The sequence below is a fragment of the Chionomys nivalis genome, chromosome 21, assembly GCF_950005125.1.
Source record: "Chionomys nivalis chromosome 21, mChiNiv1.1, whole genome shotgun sequence".
Classification (NCBI taxonomy): domain Eukaryota; kingdom Metazoa; phylum Chordata; class Mammalia; order Rodentia; family Cricetidae; genus Chionomys; species Chionomys nivalis.
In genome coordinates this window covers 19,660,112-19,684,881 of record NC_080106.1, presented here as the reverse complement: position 1 = coordinate 19,684,881, position 24,770 = coordinate 19,660,112, and the positions used below count along the sequence as shown (strand labels likewise).

General features: G+C 46.2%; 1 protein-coding gene across 1 annotated transcript in view; it reads right to left on the bottom strand.

Annotated features, from left to right (window-relative positions):
- Hydin (HYDIN axonemal central pair apparatus protein) overlaps window positions 1-24,770 on the bottom strand; it is a 310,664-nt gene that overhangs the window by 128,856 nt on the left and 157,038 nt on the right. The window contains exons 23-24 of the mRNA XM_057753452.1: window positions 23,986-24,299; window positions 12,025-12,052 (exon numbers count right to left, since the gene is read on the bottom strand). Coding sequence (XP_057609435.1) covers window positions 12,025-12,052; window positions 23,986-24,299 — 342 coding nt within the window. The remainder of the gene's footprint in view (window positions 1-12,024; window positions 12,053-23,985; window positions 24,300-24,770) is intronic.

Sequence of the window (24,770 nt, the reverse complement as noted above, 5' to 3'; positions counted from 1 at the left end):
ACAGTCTTATACCTGGAACCTTGAAACCTTGTGTTGCCATGGTAAATGGCTCCATCCTTACCAATTACTGAAGGAATGTGCTATGACCAATAAGATGTAACTCTTGTAACATTTTTTTGTTGCCTCAAGCCTCCTTTAAAAAACGTATTTAAGCTAGGTGAACAGAGAAGCAAGGGAGACTTGGAGCAGAGAATTGAAACAAAGGAGAACTAGAAAGAACTTAGAAGAAAATTAGAGGACAGAAAAATAGATAAAGAACATGATTCCAACAGCACATGTGGGAGTTTATTCTGTAGCTCTCAGATAGAAGAGCCTTAGTTCAGTTTCACTACACCATGGAGCTTTTTTTCAAACCCTGGGAGTAACTTTGAGAGATGGTCTTTCATGCTACTAGTAAGGTGTCACTAATTAGATTAAAAAGGCCTTCGGATGTCACTAAGGCCAAGGCCGAGGCTCACTCCCACTCCTCTTCTTTCTGTGCCTCCTCCTCCTCCTCTTCCTCCCCATCTTTTACTATGTGTTCCAACCCAGTTCACTTATCCAATCTTCCGGGCCACATCAGAGCCCAGGCTCAGCAGAAGGCCCTGGTACTGTCCTATCTTCCCTGTGCAGAAGGAAAGCCTCCCAGCTCACCACAGCTCCTCATCTGTTCGGGATGATGCCCACTTCCCACTGAGGCCTGGAATGCGGTTACCTAAATTATGGAGAGGATTTCTGCCTCTCCAATTGTACCTAATAAAGCAATTCTTTGGAGGTGTGGTTCACTTAGAAAACAAACTCATCAGCATATGGTTTGATGAAATTTTACAAATACACGGACCCAAATACCTACTGCCCCATGTGTAGACAGACTATCATTCCCCAGAAGTCACATGCCATCCTTGTAGATTTGTGCTTTATGGCACGGTGGATACATTCTGCCCACAGTTTTATAGAGATGGAGTCTGTCTGGCATCTATACCTACTGGTGCCTGGCTTCTTTGGTTCAACATGAACATTTTGAGATTAGTGTTGGTATGTGGAACAGTACTGTTTTAGAATGGGGTAGTACTCCGTAGTACTCCGTAATATGGATACTTAACCTATTTTCTTGTTGATGGATGCCCAAGCTGTTTCTAGCCTTTGGATGCTATTAATAAATTTGCTATGAGCATTTGTGTATGAATCTTTATGTGGACACATGTTTATTCTCTGCTTTTACTTGGATCTGGTATGTTCTCGTGTGTTAAGACTTGGTCTGTGGCTTGGTGCTACTATGGGTGGTGGAAGTTTTGGGAGGCAAGACCTAGAGGGCCCTTGGTCACTGAGGATATACCACTATAGGGGCTGATGACAGAAGAAAGCTCTCTCCCTTCTCTCTTGGCTCTAAGGCTCACGATGAGGTGAATGGTTTTAGTTTGCCTTATATCCCATGATGTGTTGCTTTGTCCCAGGCCCAAAAGAAAGAAGACCAACCAACTATGGGGCTGATGCCTCTAAAACTGTGAGCCAAAACAAGCCCTTCCTCTTTATCAGATGACCAACTCAGGTGCTTGTTATAGTAAGGAACACTGACTGGATCATTCTTTTTCCTTAGGTTCTTTTGTGGGGAGCTGCTGGATTATACAACCTATGCACATATAACATGAAAGGAAACTGAGAAACAGTTACACTTGGTGTTCAGATCAGTTTAAGCCATTCAATGCTTACAAGGTGACAGCACATTACATATATACTAGTAGGCCTATTTTTTAAGGGAATGTTTTACATGATTACTACAAATGAAATCTTAGTTTTAATTCATTTCACAAATCAACAGGGGAAAAAGCAGTGTTATTTATTTGCCTAATGAAAGCTCCAAGCATAGGCAGCATTGCCTGCTGTTTTTAGGAAGGAAGATCAGTTTACTTTCCCGTGCGGAAACCCAGGGCTGGCACCATCTGTAACTGGGCTCATTCCAGAACCACGAGCATCTGGAGGGCAGGGTCTTCTCAGCCCTGCTGCACAAACTCTGTTCCACAGAGACTGCGCTCAGCGGACATTCGATTGGCTGGCAGGGCAGGTGGTTAAATGAGAGTGGGAGAGCAGTGTGCTGCATTCCCCCCTCCCCCTCCCCCCCATCTAGGACATTCTTATCTTTCCTGAGCTCTCACTGGGCTTGTTCTAGAACAGATGTCTTCAGTTGACTCTGATTTCTTGGCAGAGTCTCTCAGTTGGGTGGGTACAATAAAAAATCTCTGAGAAACTTGATACAATAAAGACGCTCAGCCCCATCCTTGGGCAGATTCAGGTCCAGGGTACGGCCCAGGAGTTAGTCTTAAGTTGTCCCAGATGCTCCCAGTGATGAGCAGCCACCATGGGTGGGAAGTCGCTGTGATAGCTCAGGATAGAGCCGATAATTAATGTGGGGTTAACACCGCAGCCACACCAGCTAGGGACAGTGAAAAGCAGCAAAGGACAGTCCTGAGCACTTATTAAATCACCCCAGGTCAGCAGAGATGCCTGGGGGGACCCTCTGCTGGGTCACTGTGCACAGAATAGCACTCTCTCATTCAGCATTGGCCCTCTCCCCCCAGGATGTCTTCCAGATTGAAGAGAGAGCATGTGGGAACGCCTATCAAGGAAAAATACAAAGCTGTGGAGTGTCTGCACACCCGGGGAAAACAACACCTCAACTGGGAAGTGAGAGGTCTCTTTGGAAACAAGCAAGAGTTTAATCTAATGAGACTTTTAGCAGAATGGAGGCTTTAACTTATTAAAACCTACCCCCCATCCAAACCCAACATTGGTATAGTTCTCCCCCCCCCCCCGCAAAAAAAGATTCTTTTTGCCTTCAGGTATAGATGATTGCTTTCCTGTCGTGCTGGCTCTCACAGAATTAGACTCCATTATTTCTAAAAGAGAGTGTGCAGCAATCAAAAAAAATCAATATTGCTCCCATTCTAGAAGAATCGCTGAAGACAGCAGGAGAGGACACACCCTTGGGCCATGGCAGCATCCTCTGAGCGTCAAACACAGGCTGATGAGCCGCACCGAGCCAGGCTCAGGAGGCTCGTGGGTAAGGATCAATACCAACCTTTGTGCCACATGGTAAGAAAGGTCCACCAAGCTCATTTCCAGTCCCCATGCACGGCAAGCACAGCATAACAAAACAAAAGCCAAGAACGAGCTTGTGCTTCGGCTGCATGGTGTAGTTCTCAGGAGAGAACTGTGTGTAGATGGGAGGTGACAGATATTCACTCAGGTTTGGGCAGTGAGGTTCAGGTGGTGGGCAGAGAAGGTAGTAGGGACAGGGAACTTCTCAGTACACACCGTGACTGCTGGTTCCATTACACTGGGTTCTGGAAGTGTCCCTTAGAGAGGGTTAGGGCAGCCTCTGGCCTTATGTAAAAGCCTGCAAATGGGCTTTCCCTGGCTGGACAAGGAGAACCAGCACATGTTATTTTCTGAAGTGATGAGGCAGATGTGGATGGCCCGTGTCTGGATCCCCTGCTAGGAGGATGTGCTCGCTGCCCGGGGCTGTTTGTTCTGGGAGCACCTGCCCTGATAGAGACAGCCTTACAACACCAAGAATTTCTCTGGACATTTATGTCTTCCTGTAGGAAGGGCTCACAGGTAGGCAAAGGACTAGTCAACGGATGTGATCCTCTAGAGCCCAGCCTCCTCATCTGTGAGTGGGACAAACTCTGGTGATTCAACCCACTCCCCAGAGCGCCCTGTGGGACTGACTGAGGTACCTCCATCTTCTCTAGCTTCCCTCACTCTCGTACAGTGTCTCCTGAGGCTTTTCCCCTCAATACATGACTTGCAGAACCACCATCCCAGCCTCTGCCTATAAGGAACCCACCATACCGGTAGCTCACAGTTCCAGAGAGGAGAGAGCCTGGCTCCCGGCAACCCTAAGGCTGGTGTGTCAGAGAGAGACATTGGAGTGTGGCTATAACTGAGTACACAATGCTCTGACAAAGCTCTTCATGGCCAAACTCTTCCCCTACTGCCCCGAGCCTTCCCGTTCTCCACTCCCCTCACCTGCCCTGGTCTCAGTGAAATTCTCTCAGTGCCAAGAAAGGGCTTTCTCATTGTCGGCCTGTGGAACACACTCTCCCTCTGCACTCTGCACCGGTATTCAGTTCATAGCTATGTAACCTTTAAGCCTTAGCTTCACTGTTTTCATTGGGAGCCCTGACCTCCGAGGCCAAGTTATGGGGTCATATTCACGCTCTCACAGTCGGCACATTGTAACCTACTCAGCAGCCAGACCTGTCTCCACCACCGCTTTCCCTAGCACATGATGCTGTATCAAGTTTCAGGATGATGCTCACTCAACATTTACTGAATGAGGAATTCTACTCGAAAGTCCTACAAGGCGGAGGAGATGGCTCAGCAGCTAGAGTGCTCGTTGCACAAGCACGAGGGCCAGAATTCAGATTCCCCAGCACCCATGTGAATGCCGGGTGGGTGGGGAGGCCTGACAGTAACGCCAATCCTCAGAAGGCAGAAACAGGTGATCCCTGGGCAAACTGGCTACGTAGGTTAACTGAACCAGTGAACTATGGGTTCAACTGGGAGACCCTTCCTGGATAAATGAGGAGAGGGATTAGGGGAGACTCCTGATGTCAACCCTGGGTCTTCACATGCCTGTGAATACACATGTACCTACATACTTATGTACTTGCTAACACACATCACACTTACATAGACATCAGAGGGGAAAATGACTTGCTAATTTCCTGTATTAAAAAGAGTGAGAAAGGTCTTGTTTGGGGCCTGGGAAGATAGTTCAGTGGGTAAAGTATTTTCTGGGCAAGCCCAAGGACCCATGTTATGTTCTCTACCCCTACTCATACACAAAGTGGTCATGGAGGGCAGCAAGGAGACAGGTGGGGTTCTGGGGCTTGCCAACCACTTGAGCTGAAATGACGAGCTCTGAGTTTATGGAGAGAAGCTGCCTCAGAAAATGAGGGGGAGAGTGACCTCTGAAACTGGACTCTGGCTTCCCCATGTGCACACAAAATAGATGGCCACACAGAGACATCACACACATACACATGTGATCTTGTTTCTCTAAGCATTGCATTGCAATGGGTGATGTAAAAATGACCTCAGTGATCTATCCAATTTCTATATACACAGCTCTTCGCAAGGAAATGCTGCCCCCTTTCAACGTCAGGTAGAATCTATTTTCTTCAGCCCCTGACTCTGGTCTTTCTTGGCTTCTCTGGCCAATGACAATGCATTAGACATTGTGATGTAAACAGCTAGTTTACCATCTAGTGTGGAGATTAATATATATTTATTATATCTTAGGGTTAAAAATATCTCTTCTTCCTGTTGATTCTGATTCCCATTTTGAGCAGCTCTCCCTCCCTTCCTTCCTCTTTATTTTCCTTCCTCCCCCTCCCCTTCTCTCCCTCCATCTCTCTAACATAATCTACTGATCCTCCTGTTTCTAAAGGGAGCAGATGAAAACCGTTGCTTTGAACTATACGACTCGATGGCACATTTTCCTGCTTCCTACACTCAAAGTCTCTCATACACTCCAGCATTTACTGCCTAGATTTGTGGTTTTACATCACAGTTCTTCCTACATGGGAAATCAAACGACAGAAACTGATTCTGCTGCTGGAACCATCCCTGCTGGCATTCATTCTAGCTGGGCCCCATGAGGAGGGGGAAGCCAACCACAGACACAGCCACTATGGGAGAAGAGCCTGCCTCAGTTCTTGCTCAGTCCTCAGATGCCATCATGTTTCTAGCACTTCCACCTGGCCATGTGTGCCAAGGGGGAGGTACTGAGAGCTGAGTAGCTGAAACTCAAACCCTCAGGGATTAGGACTGGACACAAACTGACTGTCCTTTTGGGCCACCCATAGGGTCTTTAAAGACCGATGCCCAAGACACAACCGCAGAAATTGGGTTTACTCAGCATCACTGCGTCTGGAAGCTTCTGCTATGATTCTAGTGTGCCTTCAAGGCTGAGAAGCCATGACCCCATGATGGTGGGGGAAACGTCACAGGGAAAATGGTGGGGAGAGCACATACATCAGCGGAGCCTGTGTCAGGTAACCACAGCCATCACTGCTCACCAGCATCCTGCCAGGTACCACTGAATAGCACTGCCCAATTTGATCTCCACACCAGGATGCTGTAAGTCCCACCGCTTTTCAAATGACAAAACAGAGGCAAGCAATTTACTGAGCTGTGTTAGACTCAAACAAAGCTCACACTCTCAACAGCTTTGCTGGCAACCCTGAGAGCCACAGGTGCGGATGTTCCTGGATGTTCACTGGCCACTGTTCCAGGCCACTGTCTTGGTGGTAAGTCACAAAGCATACCTTCCCAGGCCAAAAGACACTGCAATCCCCCACACAAGGAACTTGCAATGCATTGTTTGGAACCTTCCCTGGTAATCTAAGGAAGAGATGACAGCATTGGCCTTGCCCTTGGGGAGATGTCTCAGGAGTTTAGCTGGGAGAGGACTAGGAGAAGATAGTTAACAGACTCTACCTTGAAGCTACCTAAAGGGAGTTCTGGGAGACACAGACACTTCTGCGTAGCTCCAGAAGGTGTCCCCACTGCTACACACTCTCACAAGGGAGGGAACGCTGATTTCACAGGTAGACTGTGAAATTTCATGTTCAGCTTCAAAGCACTTGGAAAATACTTTCAAAATAGCGAAGTTTTAAAAAATTCAGTTTCTTTGAGTGTCTGGGCTCCCACAGAGGTAGCTTACTTCAGGGACTTTTAATTAACATGAACACATAGATATACAAACTCCTTATGAATCCTGTGACCAAAGGAGCCAAGCAAACCTAACCCGCCTGGGATCGGATCTGCATGGATATTCTCCACTGGCTTCTTTAGAAGCTAGCTTAGCTCCCACCGAATCTCTGTGAGGCTGATGTCTGCTACTGATACTAAAGACACTCAAAAAATGCTTTAAAAGAGTGAACCTGTACCAAGGTGACCGGGGACCTTTATAGCACCATGAAAGCAGGACAAAGAGGTTTTCTAACACTCAAACGTGAAATGAAAAATGCCCTGACTCCGTTCATCTGTGGGGAAGCAGCTGGCATGTCAGGAAACCAGAGTATACCGAATTACAAATAGAACTGGACGGCCGAGACCCAACATGGAGACTGCTTTAGGGTTCAATACAGAATGGGCTAAAGACCTCCCTGATCGAGGGACCTCCCTCTGCTTGAAATCCTGGGTCACTCACTCACAGGCTTGCTTCTGGAAGCTCAGATTTGAGAGATGTTGTACGGTTCTCTCGGGCGCTGAGGCTAATCTGGCTCTCTGGTCAGAAACCTTCACAGCAGGAGAGACATCCTTGGGAGATGGACTGTAGGAAACCCTGCAGCTTCTCAGAGGGCTCTGGGGACACCAAAGAGGGCCTGACCTATTGTTTTCTTTCTCAGTGGACCTCAATTTACTAATAACTGTGTATATGTAACAGGAGTGTTGCAACATATGGAGTTTATATACAGCATGTGATTTCACACTAAGAAGAGAGTGGGGAACTGCCTACACACACACATGCACACACACACATGTATATGTGCACACACACATGCACGTGAGCGTGCACACCACACACACACACACACACACGACGGGGCTTCTCTGGCTGATGCAATCATCACTGACCTTGTTAGAGACGTAGTTTGGGGCTGAGGGATTGACAGGACAGTTAGTTATACCATTTTCTTCCACGGCCTGTGAGAGAACCAGTGCCTAACTGAAGAGGAATAAGAGAGGGGCTAAGACACGGCGCTGTCACGCTGAGAGCAAAGGACAGGGAGTGTGGCGCTATGAGGAGCCAGAGGAAATTATTCCGAGAGAAGAACAGATGGGCAGGCTGGCTCTGCAAAGGGGCAGATGCTGTTTTCTGGGTATGAGAAAACATTCTGCACATTTCCCATACTCTGGGAGGGAAAGAGATGAGCTAACGAGAGGCTAGGGAGATGTCCAGGTGGTAATGCTCTTGCCCTGCACGCATGAAGATGGGAGCTCAGATGCCCAGCACCTATGCAAATGCCAGGTACACTGGCACAAGTCTGTAATGAGGGACGCACAGACAGCCAGGTCCCTGACGCTCTCTGGTCAGCCAGCCTCACTGAATTGATCAGCGAGAGACCCTGTCTCAAAAAAAAATTAGATGGTGAGTGATTGGGGACAACATCTGACACTGAATTTTGGCCCATATATACATACACATATGTACACAGGCATGTGCACACCCACATGAACATGTGTGTCTAAAAATATATGTATATATATACACACATACACACATACACACACATATGTATCATGCATACCCCCTACCCACACACACAAATTGAGGGTCCAAGGGAAACTGGTGTGTGTGTGACTCCTGAATGGGACCTAGTGCAAGATGAGGGTGTGGCTGGCCAGAAGGAAGGTCAATCCAGAAAGCATGCTGGAGGAAAACTGGGGACCAGTTGCTCTGCCCTGGGACTGCATCAAGCTGAAACTCCAAGCAGACAGAATCATCTCCAAAATGACCACCAACTTAAACTTCTGCCAGCCGTCTGAGCTGCCACCCTCTACCTCCCAACCGCATGTGCTCAGGACCTGTCTTATTTTATCCAGTGTGGCAGCTTCCGGTTGCTTCAACTTCCAGAAGTCAAGGTCACTAAGGAGGTGGTCTATCTCTTCATTCTTTGTTGGTTTCTCATACTTTGGCTTCCGTGAACTTACTGTTTTCTAACCTCAACTCTTGTCTTTTCCTTCAAGGCTACTGGCCATTATGCATTCTAATCGTTTGAAGAGAATACGCATGCCAAAGATTTCTCTCAGCTTGTGGTTTGTCTTGGCGCTCCTCCTGTGCCTCTTTGATAAACAAAAGCTCTCAAATCTAAGGCCATGTTTATGAAACTTCACTGTGGTTTTGGGTTTTGAGAAATTTTCCATTATTTAGAGATCACTATTCAATCTTCAAATTTAAAACTAGTTTCACTTTCGCATTTAAACTGTGAGCCCCTGTGAAGTTGCTTTCTTTACGGTGTAACTTTAGGAACGTAGTTTGGATTTTTCCTTTGTAGGTAACAGATCGTTCTGAGGACAGTTGCTGAAGAGCATCCCTCTGTTCTTGGTTCCATCTTTGTAGTGTTTTTATTAATCTATCATTCTGCTTCCGGGCTCTCTATTCTCTTTGCCTCTCTGCACCACTTTGGAAATCAGTGTGGCGGTTTCTCAGAAAAATTGGGATCAACCTACCCCTGGACCCAGCAATACCACTCTTGGGAATATACCCAAGAGATGCCCTATCATATGACAAAAGCATTTGTCCAACTATGTTCATAGCAGCATTATTTGTAATAGCCAGAACCTGGAAGCAACCTAGATGCCCTTCAATGGAAGAATGGATGAAGAAATTGTGGAATATATACACATTAGAGTACTACTCTGCGGTAAAAAACAATGACTTCTCGAATTTTGCATGCAAATGGATGGAAATAGAAAATACGATCCTTAGTGAGGTAACCCAGACCCAAAAAGAAGAACATGGGATGTACTCACTCATAATTGGTTTCTAGCCATGGATAGGGGCCACTGAGTCTATAATTTGTGATCCTAAAGAAGCTAAACAAGAGGGTAAACCCAAGGAAAAACATATAGATATCCTCCCAGCTATGGGAAATAGACATGACTGATGGGCAAAAAATTGGAATCTTGGGGGTGGGGTGGGATGGGGATGAGGGGTGATGGGGAGAGAAAACTGTGAAGGAGAGGATGAGGGGAAATGGGGGAATCGGGGTGATTGGGGATAAAGGAAGGTTGGATAGGGGAGCAGGGAAACTCATACCTTAGGTAAGGGAGCCACCTAAGGGGTGGCAAGAGACTTGAACTTGGAATGGCTACCAGATGCCCAGGGCAATGTCCCCAGTTAGTTCATTGGGGCACCTGAGGATAGGGAACCTGAAATGAACCTATCCTATAATCATACTGATGAATATCTTGCATATCGCCATAGAACCTTCATCTAGCGATGGATGGAGATAGAGCCAGAGACCCACACTGGAGCACCGGACTGAGCTCCCAAGGTTATAATGAGGAGCAGAAGGAGAGAGAACATGAACAAGGAAGTCAGGACCATGAGGGGTGTACCCAACCACTGGGACAGTGGGGCCGATCTATTGGGAGCTCACCAAGGTCAGCTGGACTGCTACTGAAAAAACATGGGATAAAACCGGACTCTCGGAATGTGGCGGACAATGAGAGCTGACGAGAGGCCAAGAAGAATGGCACAGGAACTTTCAACTGGCGATAGATCGAGAGAGAGACAGAGACCCAAATTGGAGCAATGGTCTGAGCTCTTAAGGTCCAAATGAGGAGCAGAAGGAGGGAGAACATGACCAAGGAAATCAGGACCACGAGGGGTGCACCCACCCACTGTGACAGTGGAACTGATCTATTGGGAGCTCTTCAAGGCCAGCTGGACTGGGACTGAATAAGCATGGGTTGAAACTGGACTCTCTGAACATGGCGGACAATGAAGGCTGATGAGAAGCCAAGGACAATGGCACTAGGTTTCGATCCTAATACATGAACTGGCTTTGTGGGAGCTTAGCCTGTTTTGTTGATCACCTTCCTGGGCCTGGATGGAAGTGGGAGGACCTTGGTCTTCCTGTAGGGCAGGGAATTTGGACTGCTCTTCAGTATCGAGAGGGAGGGGGAATGGACTGGGGGGAGGAGAAGAGGAGTGGGGATGGGGGAGGGGAGTGGGGGGAGGGAGCAATGTGTGGGAGGAGGGGAGGGAAATGGGAAACGGGGAGCAGTTGGAAATTTTAATTAAAAAAGAAAAAAAAACAAAAAAAAAAAACAAAAGACATCTATTACTACTATATCGTCACATTCAAAGGGGCCTGGCTAATCTCAAACTTTAGCAATTTCACGTAAAATTTAAGATTGACTTGTCAGCATTCTGACTGAAACTGCTTTGTGGATACAGATCATTTTGGCAAAAATGACATCTTCATTAAGCTGAGTCTTTAAAGTCAATGAAAAAGTGTGTCTCATATTCACCTGTATGTTTAGTGACTTTTAAAAAACATTAAAAATTGCGTGTGTATATATGCATGTGTGTGCATGTGTGTGCGTGTGTGTCTGTCTGTGCTCGCCCACCAGCCATAGCATATGAGGTGGAAGACAACTTTTGGGTTTTGGTTCTCTTCTTGTGGGTTCCAGGGAATCGAATTTGGGTTGTTATGCTTGGTGGTCAGTGCCTTGGCCTGCTGAGTCATCTCCCTGCCCTGATATGCTTTTTTTTATTAATTCAAAAGTTCGTATTTCTTTTCAGACACTACACCTGGGCGCATTTTCCCTCCCTTACAGACAGCAGGGGACTGTTCTTCCCGAGGGTGTTGGGAATGCCCAGGGCGGTTTCGTTGGTAAAGCTCTGCTGACTAGTCTATGGTGACTCCTGCTACTCTCCTAATTAAAACCCTCCTGTAGCTTGTGACATCTGGAAACTAAGTCAAACTTTTCAGCATGGTTCACGGCCCCTCCCTGGTTTACCTCACAGAACTTTCTAGCTAAACATCCTTCATTGCCCTGATGATGGGCTTCTGTTGCTACAGTCTCATTTTTTCCATGGTTTCCTCCTTTGCTTAATGTTTTTAAAGTAAATACTGTCGGCAGTCAGATGGGTCTTCCTGAAATTCTTACGTTAAGCTCCCAATTCACGGAAACTCAGAAAAAAACAAAGCAAAACAAAACAGCATCTTGTTAGAGGTTTGGAAACAGCATCTTGTTAGAGGCAACTAAGTCAAAATGAAGCCACTGGGTAGGTTTCAACACGGCTTGACTGTTCCCAGGGAGGGGAAAATTGCTTCCATGCCTGCAGCGGGAAGGTGTCATGAAGACACCCAGAAGATGGCAAGCCAAGAGAGGCAGGAAGCAAATCCTTTCCTCAGGGTCCTCAGGAGAAACTCAACCTCAGCCGCACATTGATCTCCAGCTTCTGCCTCCCAAATTAGGAGAGAACAGAAAACAGGGTTCTGTTGATGAGGCCACTGATTGTGGAATCTTTTCTGTGAGAAACCTTGTCAGCTCATTCATGCCTTAAAACAAAGCAAGACAACAATGAAATTGCTATTTTGGCCCAACATAATACAGAAAATGGAAGTGGTCTCCTGTTTGTCTTCTGTTCCCTGAAAAGTTCCTTCTTGATTCCTGTGGCTGCTTTCTTCTGTTTCTCTTACTGGATCTACTTCTCAGCCTCCAAGGCTGAGTCCTCTAAGTTTTCCTCCTTTAAGTAGACATTCTAATCTTGATCTTCCAAGGAGACTCGATTGTTAGCACAAGCAAGCGTATTATCCCATTCTCCTAGATCCCCCTCTGCAAACTTAAGGACCACGGTGGCTGGGGGAGTGGTAGTCACAGAACACCAAGCTACTTTCATGCCCTCAGGGGGACTGAGCAGGGCGCAGACTTTGTCTTTATTGTTGCCATTTTCTGTTCCTTCCAGAAGTTCTTAAATGAAGACACAGGCCATGAGGCTGAACTGTGTCACGAGGAGCTGAGCTGTATGGTAGAGATTTACAGATCTGGCTAAAAATTACTCACATGCACTGATGTAGGTGGGTCTTCTATCTATCTGTTGTTTCATTGGTTAATTAATAAAGAAAAATGCTTGACCTGATAGGTTAGAACATAGGTAGGCGGGGAAGACAGAACAGAATTCTGGGAAAAAGAAAGATGAGTCAAACAGACAATATAGGTCTCCTCTCCAAGATGGATGCAGGTTAAGATCCTTCCTGGTAAGCCACCACCTCGTGGTGCTACACAGATTATTAGAAATGGGTTAATCAAGATGTGAGAATTAGCCAGTAAGAGGCTAGAGCTAATGGGCCAAGCAGTGGTTAAAAGAATACAGTTTCTGAGTAATTATTTTGGGTAAAGCTAGCCAGTGGTCAGGAGCTGGGAGGCGGGAAGCGGCCCACCACTCCTTTCTAGGATGCACCATGGGTAATGGTCCTGTCGCCAGCCTGGTCGGAGCCTCTCTTTTCTACAGTAGCCGTGTCACTGTGATGCTCCGTCGCCATCTTTCCAGGCACAGAACTTTCTTCCTAGCGCTATTCTTGGATGATCCCCTTCTCTCAGACTGGCATTTTCACTGACTTCTTTCCTTGGGCTGTAACGCCAGGCACCGACCTTGGCTGTGCCCTTTCCTAGGGCATTTGTCCCTCAGGACATCATATCTGCCCTCCCACCCTGGTGTCCTCACAGGTTCCTACACTGAGTGACGTTTGTGATGTGCAGAGTGGAGAACAAAGCGATCTCAGACCGTGGATCAAACTGTAGCTCTGGGTTTCTAGGATCCCTGTCTACACAGACAAAGACTGTTTCCTACCTAATCTCTCTCTTCCTCCCTGCCCCCTCCTTCCCTCCTCTCCCAGCCTTTCCCCTTCCTCCTAACCTCCTCCCATCCCAATGCTCTTATTTTGGTGACTTGTCTGTGTTACTTGGGTCTTATTGTTAAAAACCCCAGCAATAATACTTCCTAAATAAGCTTCTTGTAAGCAAGCCTGATTGGAAGAGGGGATTCTATCATAGCATCTTTAACGGGGTCATGTGTGTGTCTTCCATGCTTGTCTATGTGTAGACCAGGACGAGTCTATCTTTGTATTCACACAGCACATGGTACAATGTCTGAGCAGAGTCTCCACAGAAGGCCTATTTAAATGAAGAGTAGATACTGTAATGAAATACGCAGAAAGAACTGGGCTGTGTCAGCAGGAGATAATGTTCAAGGTCAGGGCTTTGTGGTCAGTTGCATCTACCATGGTGGCCTCAGTGTTGGGGGTACATTCATTCTGACGCCCCAGGGCTGCTGGAGGACATGTTGCACATGTTGTTTAGTACATGAGAAGTACTCAGTTCTATTTATTGCTCTTGGTCAGAAACCTTCTGGAACCTTCCTCTCACTGCTCCTAATATCACCATATTGAGGGTCTGACTTCATGCAGCTGTCTACAGGAAATATTTCTGACTCAAGACATTTTCTCTGGGCTCTGAAAAGCTGTTAAAAGAGCTTTTTCTCATAGTAGAGATGTGAATCCATTTCCACTGGACTGGCGGTCATGCCTTATGATCTCAGAAGCAGGCATGCTGTACTTCATAGGAAAGATCAAAACTGCAGATCTCAGAAAATATGACGGTGCCTTAACAGTTCCCAGGGCTCCACGGTGACAGAGCTGTGCTGGGGGATGGTGTCTCACGGCTACTTGCTTTCCCGGGGTCAGAAGGGGCCTCTGGCTTGTCATATCTCCAGAACACTGGTGAAGTGGTCTGACCCCTTAAGTACCCTTCCGAGCAGGTGGCATCTAATTTTAGAACTAGACGTCCATGTGGCACAGGACCAGTAAGGGAACCACAATGGGTCCTGTCAGTCATTATGGGGACATCTTTGTTCTCTTCTGTCTGGCATTTATCTTTCCCTTCCCTGCTCATCTGCCTTATCCTTCCATATCCAACCAATTTGCGATCTTCTAAGGCAGTAATAGGAGAAGAATATATTAGTGGGGAGATTACAGCCCCTATTCCCATTGGATTCATCTTTGGATTTCAAAATCCATCATCCTGCTTTAGAAAGAAGCCAGCAAAGAATTTGCCAGGAGAAGGGGCTGGAAAGGCATAAATAACAACCTCAAGTGTTGCCCAAGACAAGATGGCCACTATCCTGCTTCCCCTTTGGGACCATTTGTCCCTCCTCAGAGCTACCTTCCTAGTGCCTAGGGCTGGCTGTTTATTGATGTATCTGATCCAAACTATTCTCCATGAGGTCAAAAAGAATAGCCATGTTTGCAGAAGTTTAAAGGGTCCTGAGAAGTGCCATTGATGAAAGGGAGGGACGCTGAAGTTAGCAAGAGTACCTGCAGCCTTTCAACCCAAGAGGGCCTCCTTGTGTCCCAGAATGGTCTCAGATTGATTTCAGGGGAAAACATCTCAGAGCTGCTTCTGGGATACCACTTCTCAAATGTGGCTTGGTAGCAACATGACAAAGGTGCGGCGGATGTTTATGATGGGGACAGACACTGTGCTGAAAGCTCTCTGGATGCCTGCTGCCTCAGTTCTCATCTCATTTTACTCAAAAGAGCTGAGACTTGGGGAAAATCAGTCACTGCCTATGGGCCAAGTAGGGCTGGAGGGGTAGGTAGCTCAGTGGTCCAGCATGTCTTCACCACACATGAGGCCTGGGTTCAGTGCTTAGCATCTCATCACTCCATTCCAAACAGAGCATCCGTTGATGCAAGGATCAAGTGCAAGTCTGACTTCAATTGGCGCTTAACAAGCACAATGAATTGCTTTGGGGCAGCTGAAGCCTAGGTATTACCCTGAGGGATTCAATAAAGCTGTAATTGGGCCCTTGAACAGACCAAGGAGTTCCCTACTCTAAAACCACTACCCATGAAAGCAGTTTCTCAATTTCAGTCACCAAGGTGTACAGAGCCATTGTAGATACGGTAGGAGGCCAGATGATATCTCAAGCTGGCAGTAGTACTTGGTAGCTTCAACTTCTTGGAATGATTTTTTTAGGCATGTCAAATTCAGGAGTTACAGGGTCTCAGAAAGCTTGAGCCAATGGTTCAAAAAGAAAAACAAAACAAAACAAAACAAAAAAAACACTAAGGCTAGGAACGTGTGGCATACTTGGCTTCTCTGAAAGGAGGCCCCGAGGGGCCATATTTGAAGTGAAGGCCAAGTTGCAGTGTAGACTCCAGGATGGTAGAGAAGGCAGCACTATGGGGTATCTGCCAAGGAAACTGAAGACACGGAGTAGAGCTGGCCCAAGGAGTCTACAAATACTGCAGTCAGCAAACTAGACGATGGCCCAAGTCCACTGGAACTCAGATGACATCACCATTAAGCTCCAGATGTTAGATGTGTTGTCATTTGCTTTGCCATGTTTCGGTCTTATTTTGGGCCAATCTTTCCTTGGTATCCTCTTGGTATTCTCTCCCACTTGTGAATGGGGATGTTTATTAAATGTTATTGTATATTGGATGCATGCAACTTATTTTAAAATTTTATAGCATGGGCTGACAAGAATTTGTCTTGAATCTCAAAAGAGATTTTGGACTTTGAACTTTAGAACAGTGTTGGGAGTATTAAATTATAGCTGGGGACTTTAGCAATTTGACTAAAGATACTTTGCATCATGAGATGAGACTTTGGTCTCCAGGGATGGGGTGTTATGATTTAAAGTAAGACGTTTGGGTGTCATGTTGAGAAGTGGTATGATGTTTCATCTTGTAGTGGTGGCTAATCTTTATTGCCAACTTCACTGGCTTTAGAATCATCTAGGACACACATCTCTGGGTATGTTTGCAAGGATAGTTCCAGAGGAGTTTAACTGAGGAGGGGACACACACAGTGTGGCACAGTCCTTATGCTAGGGTTCCAGACAGAATAAAAGGAGAATGAAAAACCACACTTAGCACCAACATTCATCTCTCTGATTCTTGACTGAAGATGTCATGTGACCTGCAGCTTCATATGCCTCGTCATGACGGACCGTGTCCCCTCAAACTGAGAGTCACAATCAACCCTTCCTTCTTACGCTGCTTTTGTCAGAGCAACGAAGAAATCAGTAGACCCTGCTTTGGCCTTGATGAATGTAGCCTGGTATAAGAAGAGGATTTTCTATCCTTTTCCAAGAGATAAAGAGTTTCTGGGTCTATCATCTTGGTGTCTGAGGATTCCTTGTCTCCAATACTTCAGGATTCTGTGGGAAAGGTTGCACTTGCTACAGGGCCATAGAAGAGTAGAAGGGGACTTAGTGGGCCTAAAAACAGCTACCAAGGTGGGAGAGCTCAGTATGTCTTCAAGACATGTATTTTATGGAAAATATTAGCTTTAATCACGAACTTCCATTAGTATTCGAAATTACCCCCATTACGCAGGCTAAGAATTCAGGACACAGGGTTACATGGGTTAGAAGGATAGGACCTGGACTCAAGTTGGCTTTGTCTGGTTCTATAGCTCTGGACCTCAAATACCATGAATTCAGTACATTTTGGAAAAGTTCTATTTTTCAAGCAAAATAAATCAAAGGATGATGGAGACAGAGGAAACAGCCAGAGGACCAGACTTCTGCTCCCCCCCCCCCCACAGACCTTCCACCTCCTCTCCCAATTACCTTTACCAATTACCAATTACCTTGCTCGCCCCGACGACTCAACGTGAAAACAATGTGTTCTGGTGCTGCAGCGCTCGGTTCCCTTAGGCTCTCATATTTGATTTATTCATAATCTAATTCGAAAATGAAAAGCCCGAGTGGTCTGTGGAGACTACTCAGGCCCCATGCTCGAGTCTTAGTGCTGGCTCAGCTTTGTGGCTGTGAGGCCAGGTAGCGTGGTACTTCAGGTTATGACTCCCTGGTGTCTACATCTCTCGTCTGAAGTGAAGGATAATTCAAGGATAAGCACTTCCCTGATCCTTTCTTATATGTCCATTGAAGCATCTCATTCTTGTCAAGCTGTTCAGAGAGGCAGAAGAGACACACCCAATGGAAGACACATCCCTACAGTGATGATGGCAGCAGGCCCCAGGCCTTGTCAATATCCTTACTACATATGCATGTGTGATGGACTACTGTTCTTCACAGCAGGTCTAGAATACTGTCACGGGCCCTGGCTCACGTGGATCAGCGTGTGGCTAAGGCAGTGGTGGGTATTTCCTGATTCTGAGTATCCATATCCGTTTTGCTTAGAAGCATCATCATGATCATGATGTTGTGTGTGTGTGTGTGTGTGCATATATGTGCACTTGTCGAGGTCAGAGGCTAACTTTTAGAGCTTGGTTCTCTTCTGGCTCCAAGGGATCTGGAGGTCATCAGGCCTGCTTGGCAAGGGCTTTTACCCACTAAACTTTCGTACCACACCTCTTTTTCTTTGTTCTTATATGTGACATGAGGACTAACTTAGAAGGAAATGTATTCCCAAACAGCAGATGTGCTTTAAGCAAATAAGAACTGCCTACAAAATCACACACACACACACACACACACACACACACAATCTATACACCCTGCAGCTGTCTTGGCATCTTCATACCTGCCCAAACAAGAAAAAGAAGCCACCCTTGTGCTTTCATTCCTCTCACAGCCGCAGAAATCAGAATTCTAATTGGAAAGGAAAGGTTAGTGTTGATATGTCTGATAAGTGACCTTTAGCCAGTGGGGTTTTTTATTTCTTTTTTTCTGATGGTGTGCACAGAGACTTTCCGGAGGGCAGGTGGCATTTTTTGGTTCTGTTATATGTGACATTTATGCCATGAGCTTTTCTATTTGGCAGGTGCCAGGAAGCTGACAGAAAAAATTCTTAAACAAGTTATGAAAAACCACCTTCCTCTCTCTGCAGTAACCCAGGAAGGGGTGTTGATTAGTTAAGGGGAGAACCAGGCTTGGGAGCTCCAGGGACAACAGGAAGGATGTACTTGCCAGCTTCGTGGGGACTGAGGTCAACTGGGAGGATGGATGCTGAGCTATACGTACAGGCATGGCACCCACTGGGAAAGTGGACATACCGGTGGTCAAGGCATGGACTCTGACCTGGCAGGAGTCTCAGAGGAGGCTTCCTGAGGAAGAACACTGAAGCTAAGTCTTGAGGATGGACCAGGAGGAAGCCAGGGCAGAGTGGGGAAGAGCTTTTGGCAAAGAGGGGGTGCTGGACAGGAGCATCTCTGGGTGGGGCAGAAGCTGGCACATTAAATAAACAGAAGTTGTTACTGTGGTGTATACAGGGAGGAAAACCATCTAGGAGGAACTCAGGGGTAAGCTCGGGCTAAGGCTGATCATCCCAAGCATCTTTACTTGATTCTGAAGAGACTTGAGTTATCACAGACTTAAGCCAGGGGGGGACACAGTCTCCTCACCGGGACCCTGGATAGAACGAGACTGTGGTGCTCATGTGGTAGCAGGGGACCTGGTAAGGGCTGTCACAACCACCCACATCACAGGTGATGGTGAATAAAATAGAGTCCGAGCAGTGGAAACCAAGAAGAGGTTTTTATAAGGTAGCACAGGTGGGTTTGATGTAGTGGGTGGGGTTTGGATGAAGAAGAATTCTGGCCCTTCCCTGGGGAATAGTGATGCCACTCACTGGGACAAGGAGGAGAGGGAGGGTGAGGAAGGAAGACACAGGGCTGGGGGTAGGCAAGAATTACTGTGCACGTTGGACACGTGTCCTTTGGGAGACAGCCGAGAGAAGACATCAAGAGCGCCCTGAACTTAGAACTGAAGCAGAGGGGACCAGAGTCAGCAGTAGAAGAGGTTGAAGCTACAGCAAGGATGGACGACTGGGGGGGGGGTAGATCTTACTCCCCTGAAGCGACTATTGGCAGAGCTGAGAAGGGAGGGGGGAGGGGCAGGAAGAACAGCGGGGACTATGGGATCTGCCAGTCATGAAGGAATGACCAATGACAGTTTCCACTCCATGGGGAGCACCGGGCGCTGCACACGGCTGCCAGTACACCTCTGAAGATGTATCCTCCGTTATCTCTTCTCATCCAAGGAAAGCCAGGCTCTTGCCATGTTGCTGCTCCACCTTCTGCCCCATCTCCAAACCCAGGCTCTCCCTAGGCCAGTTTTGTTTAGAGATCCGCCCTATCTCAGCTTCCTCGACCTCAGGGGTCCACAAGTCACTACCGGCAGCCCTTGGTGTGAGGCACGTGGCCATGACAACACGACAAGCACATCACCTTCCTGGTTTGGGGCGGCACAGGAGGTGTGACTAAATTAGTCTGACCAGAATAATCTTCCCTAGGCATTCAGAGTCTGGAATGCCTGTAGCCATTTGGAGACTGGGAAATGCTTACCTTTGAATGCGGTCAACATGTGACGGTGGCGAGCAGAGGGAAGGGCAGATAGGTTATCCGTGATGATGGTTTTACAGGAATTTGCCTTAAGCCAGGCTAGGGCTAGACTGGTTCTGGCTCTGCCTTTTGAGTTCTGTCCAAGGTGTGGGTTTCTGTGATTTAAAAGTCCAGCTTACATCCATACTCAGTTCCTATGACTTGGAATCCCCCTCCGCTTCTGCTCTAGGACATGTGGACGTGACATCTCTGAACGTGTCACCACAGTATGTCCTCCATGGTTTCCACACCTGCTTCCCCCTCTAGCCTCAGGGAGGCTCATGTCTTGTCCATGTTCGTGTCCCTGGTGTAACAGCTGAGCTACTTATCAACTCTGGCCAAATGACTCTTTGACTGCATGAACAAATGAATTATAAAGAGAGACTCACTATCAAGATAAAGGAAGATACTGCAGAGAGAAAGAAAAATGGTTTGATAGATGTTTGAATCGATGAAAAATTCAATGTATCATATTCAGCACTGGCCAAATGCATTTTTAAAATGTCATTATTTTAATTATGGAAAGAGCCTCTCAAAAAGTAAAAAATAAATAAAGCGTGCCCTTGCTCCCAGATGGAAGAAGCTCATTTAGCTGTGTTACATCAGAATACTTTCACAAAATCGGGTATTCAAAGTGTATTAGGTCAGGTTGGCTGATTTTTCCATAATTATTTTAAATGTTCATCTACAGAATTTTGTTCCAAGACCAAACAGTCCATGGCATTTAATGAGCAGGCTCCAAGGCTCAGGCCCAGGCCCAGGAATGGGCTGCCAGCTTCAATGAGACACTGGGTCATTGCTAGATGTCTACAGAAGGCATTCAGAACGGGCCTTTGTTACCATGGTAACGAGCAGAGGCAAGAAAAGGGCCGTTGTCACATGTAAGACTCGGATTCTGTACTGGAAGCACTGACAAGCCACTAAGGACATAATAAGAGGTCTCCTCAGTTAAAGAGGCTGCACACCATCCACAGCTCGACACCGGGCTGTCAAAACATGCAGGAAGGAAGTGGACATTACTCTGTCAGTCCCGGTCATGGACTAAGAAGAAAATGAGGTCCTCACCATCACCCACTATTTTCTAGCTCTGTTGTGTCTAGACATACAACACATATATGGACCAGAACAGAAATCCATCTAAATATTCAGAACAAGAAGTATGAAGCTCAATGGGGGTGCACACTCAATGTATATAGGCCATACTTTGGGTTTGAAATGCTTTTGGGGAAACTCTAGAGGCCAGGGAGATGGTTCATCAGGCAAAGGCACCGGCTGCCAAGCCTGATAACCTGAGTTTTATCCTGGACCTCACACAGGAGAGCCTAAGTTCCTATAGGTGTACCCCAACCTCCACATGTATGCCATGGCATGAACCCCACCCATAAAGTAAATAAAATGAAACCCAAAACGGTAGGGGCAGGGGAGCAAAGTTCAGTTAGTAAAGAGTTTGCCATACAAGCATGAAGACCGAGTTTGATCACCAGAACCCACATAGAAAGCCTGATACGGTAGCATGTGCTTGTTAGCCTAGCATATGGAAAGTTAAGAGGCTCACTGGTCCGTCAGACAAGCTCCAGTGTAGTGAGAGAATCTGCCACAAAAACCACAGGTACCTGCATAAGAATAAAATTAGACCCATAGCTCTCACCCGGTACAAAAATCATTCAAGCTGGATCACAGAGGTCAATTAAAAACTTGAAGCACTGGAATGGTAGAAGGAGAACACGGCAGGACACACCTATAGGCAACAAATTTCTGAATGGATGCCTAATAGTACAGGAAACCACTCCAAGAACTGACAAAGGGACTGACTATGTGAAATAAAAAAAAAAAAACTTCTGTATAGCAACATCCCCCCGCCCCATGCAGCAACCAACCAAACCATTACAGACTAAGTAGACAGAATGGGAGACATTCTGTGGCAGCCATGTCTCAGATAAGGGTTAATATCTAGAATATAGGAAAAAGTTAAAAAGATTAAACACCAGAGAAACAAAGTTGCCAAGCAATAAATGGGACAATGATCTGAAGAGATAGTGTTCAAAAGAAGAAATGCCAATGGCCAATAAGTATTTTAAATAGTGCTCCAAACTTTCATCTGTTAGGGAAATACAAATTCAAACTGCTTTGGCAGGGCAGGAGATACGACTCTGCAGTTAGAGCCTAGAAAGGGAGGCATGAGAATGGAGTGATTAGAGGCTTTAGGGGAGGGAGGTGGAGAACACAGACAGAGCAAAGCGAAGGTGGGGAGTTCAGTGGGAAAGGAAGGCAGAGAGATGGGGGACCATCAGGAAGAAGAACCAATCAAAGTGAAGTATGTATCAAAATGCCATACTGAGACCTATTGGAAGCTAATTCTTTTGACTATAAAATGTCATTTAATCACATAAATATGTGATGAAAATTCCCATGGTTATTCACTGCCAATATTTTGTTGAGATTATAATATAATTAGTTCTCCCTTTCCTTATAAGCTAACTTTTAAAATTTCACATTAATTTAAAAACCCATGGTGGCTGGTGCCTGAAGAACAACGCCCAGGCTGTCCTCTGCTTCCACATGCATGTGCACATACGTACACACATGCACATGCATGCCTGTACACACACACATGGAACTGCAGATATATGAACATGTACACATGCATACAGAAAACTCTGTAGCTGATGTAACAAAGACAAAAGTAAGTGGGGGCATCAAACTCGAAAGGCTTTGCTTAGCAAAGGAAAAGGCAAACAGAGTGAAAAGGCTGACCAACTATGGAGCTAGTGAGAGCTCACCAGCTGTACAACCGAGGAGGGGCTAATTTCCAAAACTAGTAAGCAATTCCTACAATCCAATAGCCAAACCAAAACCCCAAAGCCCAAAACTAATGGGCCCATTTAAAAATGGGTTAAGGATTTGAACAGACATTTCTCCAAAAATGTACACATTGTGAGCAGTGACATCAAAACCCTCCAGCATCACCAATCATCGCAGAAATGCAAATCACAGCCTAAGCGGGCCCCTCCCAGCTGTTAGAGAAGCCTTAGTGTGGTGAGGGAAGCCTGCTGTTGCCAGGACGCACAACGGGGCAGTTGCTATGGGACTGAGCACCGAGGCTTCTCAAATTAAAACAGACCTGGGGCAGTAGCTCTGTGCTTGTCTAGCACACACTGAACTCTGGGTTCCGTCCCCAGCAGTAAAAGTAAGTAAATAAAACCACCATCTGATCCGGCAATCTCACTCTTGGGTGTTTATCCAGCAGGACAAAAAGCACAATCTGAAAGAGGTCTGTTGCTTGCAGCATTATCCCCCAAAGATAAGCCTTTCAAACAACCCAAATGCCAACACAAATGTGTAAACAGGATGGAGCATTTACATACAGCAGATCATTCAGCTTGTATGGATGGAAATTCTGCAGTATGTGAAACATGTGTAAAACGTGAGGGCTCAATGCTTATTGCTCAGCCACATCCCCGAGCCAACTTTCAGCTTCCTTCAGGAGCTCTATACTGTTTCCCACAGATGGCATCATCTTCTCCTCCTGGTAACAGTGTCCAGCGTTCCACTTTCCCCAGATCTTATTAACAGTGTCATTGCTTCTTTTATAATAGCCACCTATGATTTATCTAAAATAATCAGATTCCTAAATCAAAGAGTGGAGGGGTGATCACCTAAGTTTGGGGAAGAGGAGAACGGGTACCAACAGTTTCAGTTAGGTAGGAAATGGTGATGCTCTGGAAGCCTGTATAGTGCATCACGCCTGTTGACATTGTTTGAGACGATAGATCTCACGTGACGTGCTCTTACTACGTGAAGTGATCAGTTAAAAACTCTGCAATGGCTTTATTTTTACTGACAGACTTTTAGAGTGCTAGCCACTAGATCCTGAGAGAAAACAAACTTTTGAATATTCCTTCTTAACTTTGGTGGTGGCAGGGTTTTCAAAAATGTGATCCCTGTTTGGAAATTTGAGTTGAGCCACGACTTTAGACTCTGTGATTTCCATCAGCAATGACGTATTAGTCTGAAGATGCTCACGAAAGGCAGGCGCAAAGACCACAGTTAACCCAGAGGAAAGCTACAAAGAGACTGTGTGAGCAATGCGGGTCTGGGGGCTTCCTGGGGAGGCCGTACCTTATCTGATTTTCATCATCGTCCACAAGGAAGAACCAACGGAATTTCACAACCAAGGGGCTACAGTTGGTGATGGTGATGTAGCGAATGACCTCGGTATCATTCAGGATGCAGCCGAAGTCCACCTCCATCATCTCGAAGCTGAGGTTGGGGTAATGCACTTCTCCACGCAAGCTCAGGTTGTCCACCTGAGGGTGCTCCACATACTTAACTGATAGGACTTCCTCCGCCACCCAGTTGTTCAGGTCATTTCTGTAGGAGGGGTCGAACTTGACCAGCAGGTTTTTCTCTTCATTGACCTCCAGTTTTATAGGCTACAAACAAGATAATATGAAGTCACCAACTCCTGTACTTTAAAAATTAAGCTGATACATGACACAGGACAATTAAATTTATGCGTGTCCACATCTTTACATACACACATACATTCGCACATATTTCTTTTAACACATATCTATGCTAATTTTTGGGTTTAAAAAATTATTTTGTCCCTCAAACTCATGCTGAAATTGATTGTCATTAGGGATAGAGTCCAGGAGTGAGACCTGGTTAGTTGACACACGAGTGGGTTGTTACAAAGCAAGGCTGACCCACATGTTGTCTTCCACACACATCCTCCTGTCTTTCCGCTTTCTGTCACCACCGGAAGAGCACGAGGCTCTCCCAGTGACACCATGCTTTTACCTGAAGAACTGTGACCACAAATAAGCCTAATTTGCTTATTAAGTATTAAGCCTAGTACTGTTGGATCATCAACACACAGACTAAGATAGCTATGAGAGTGT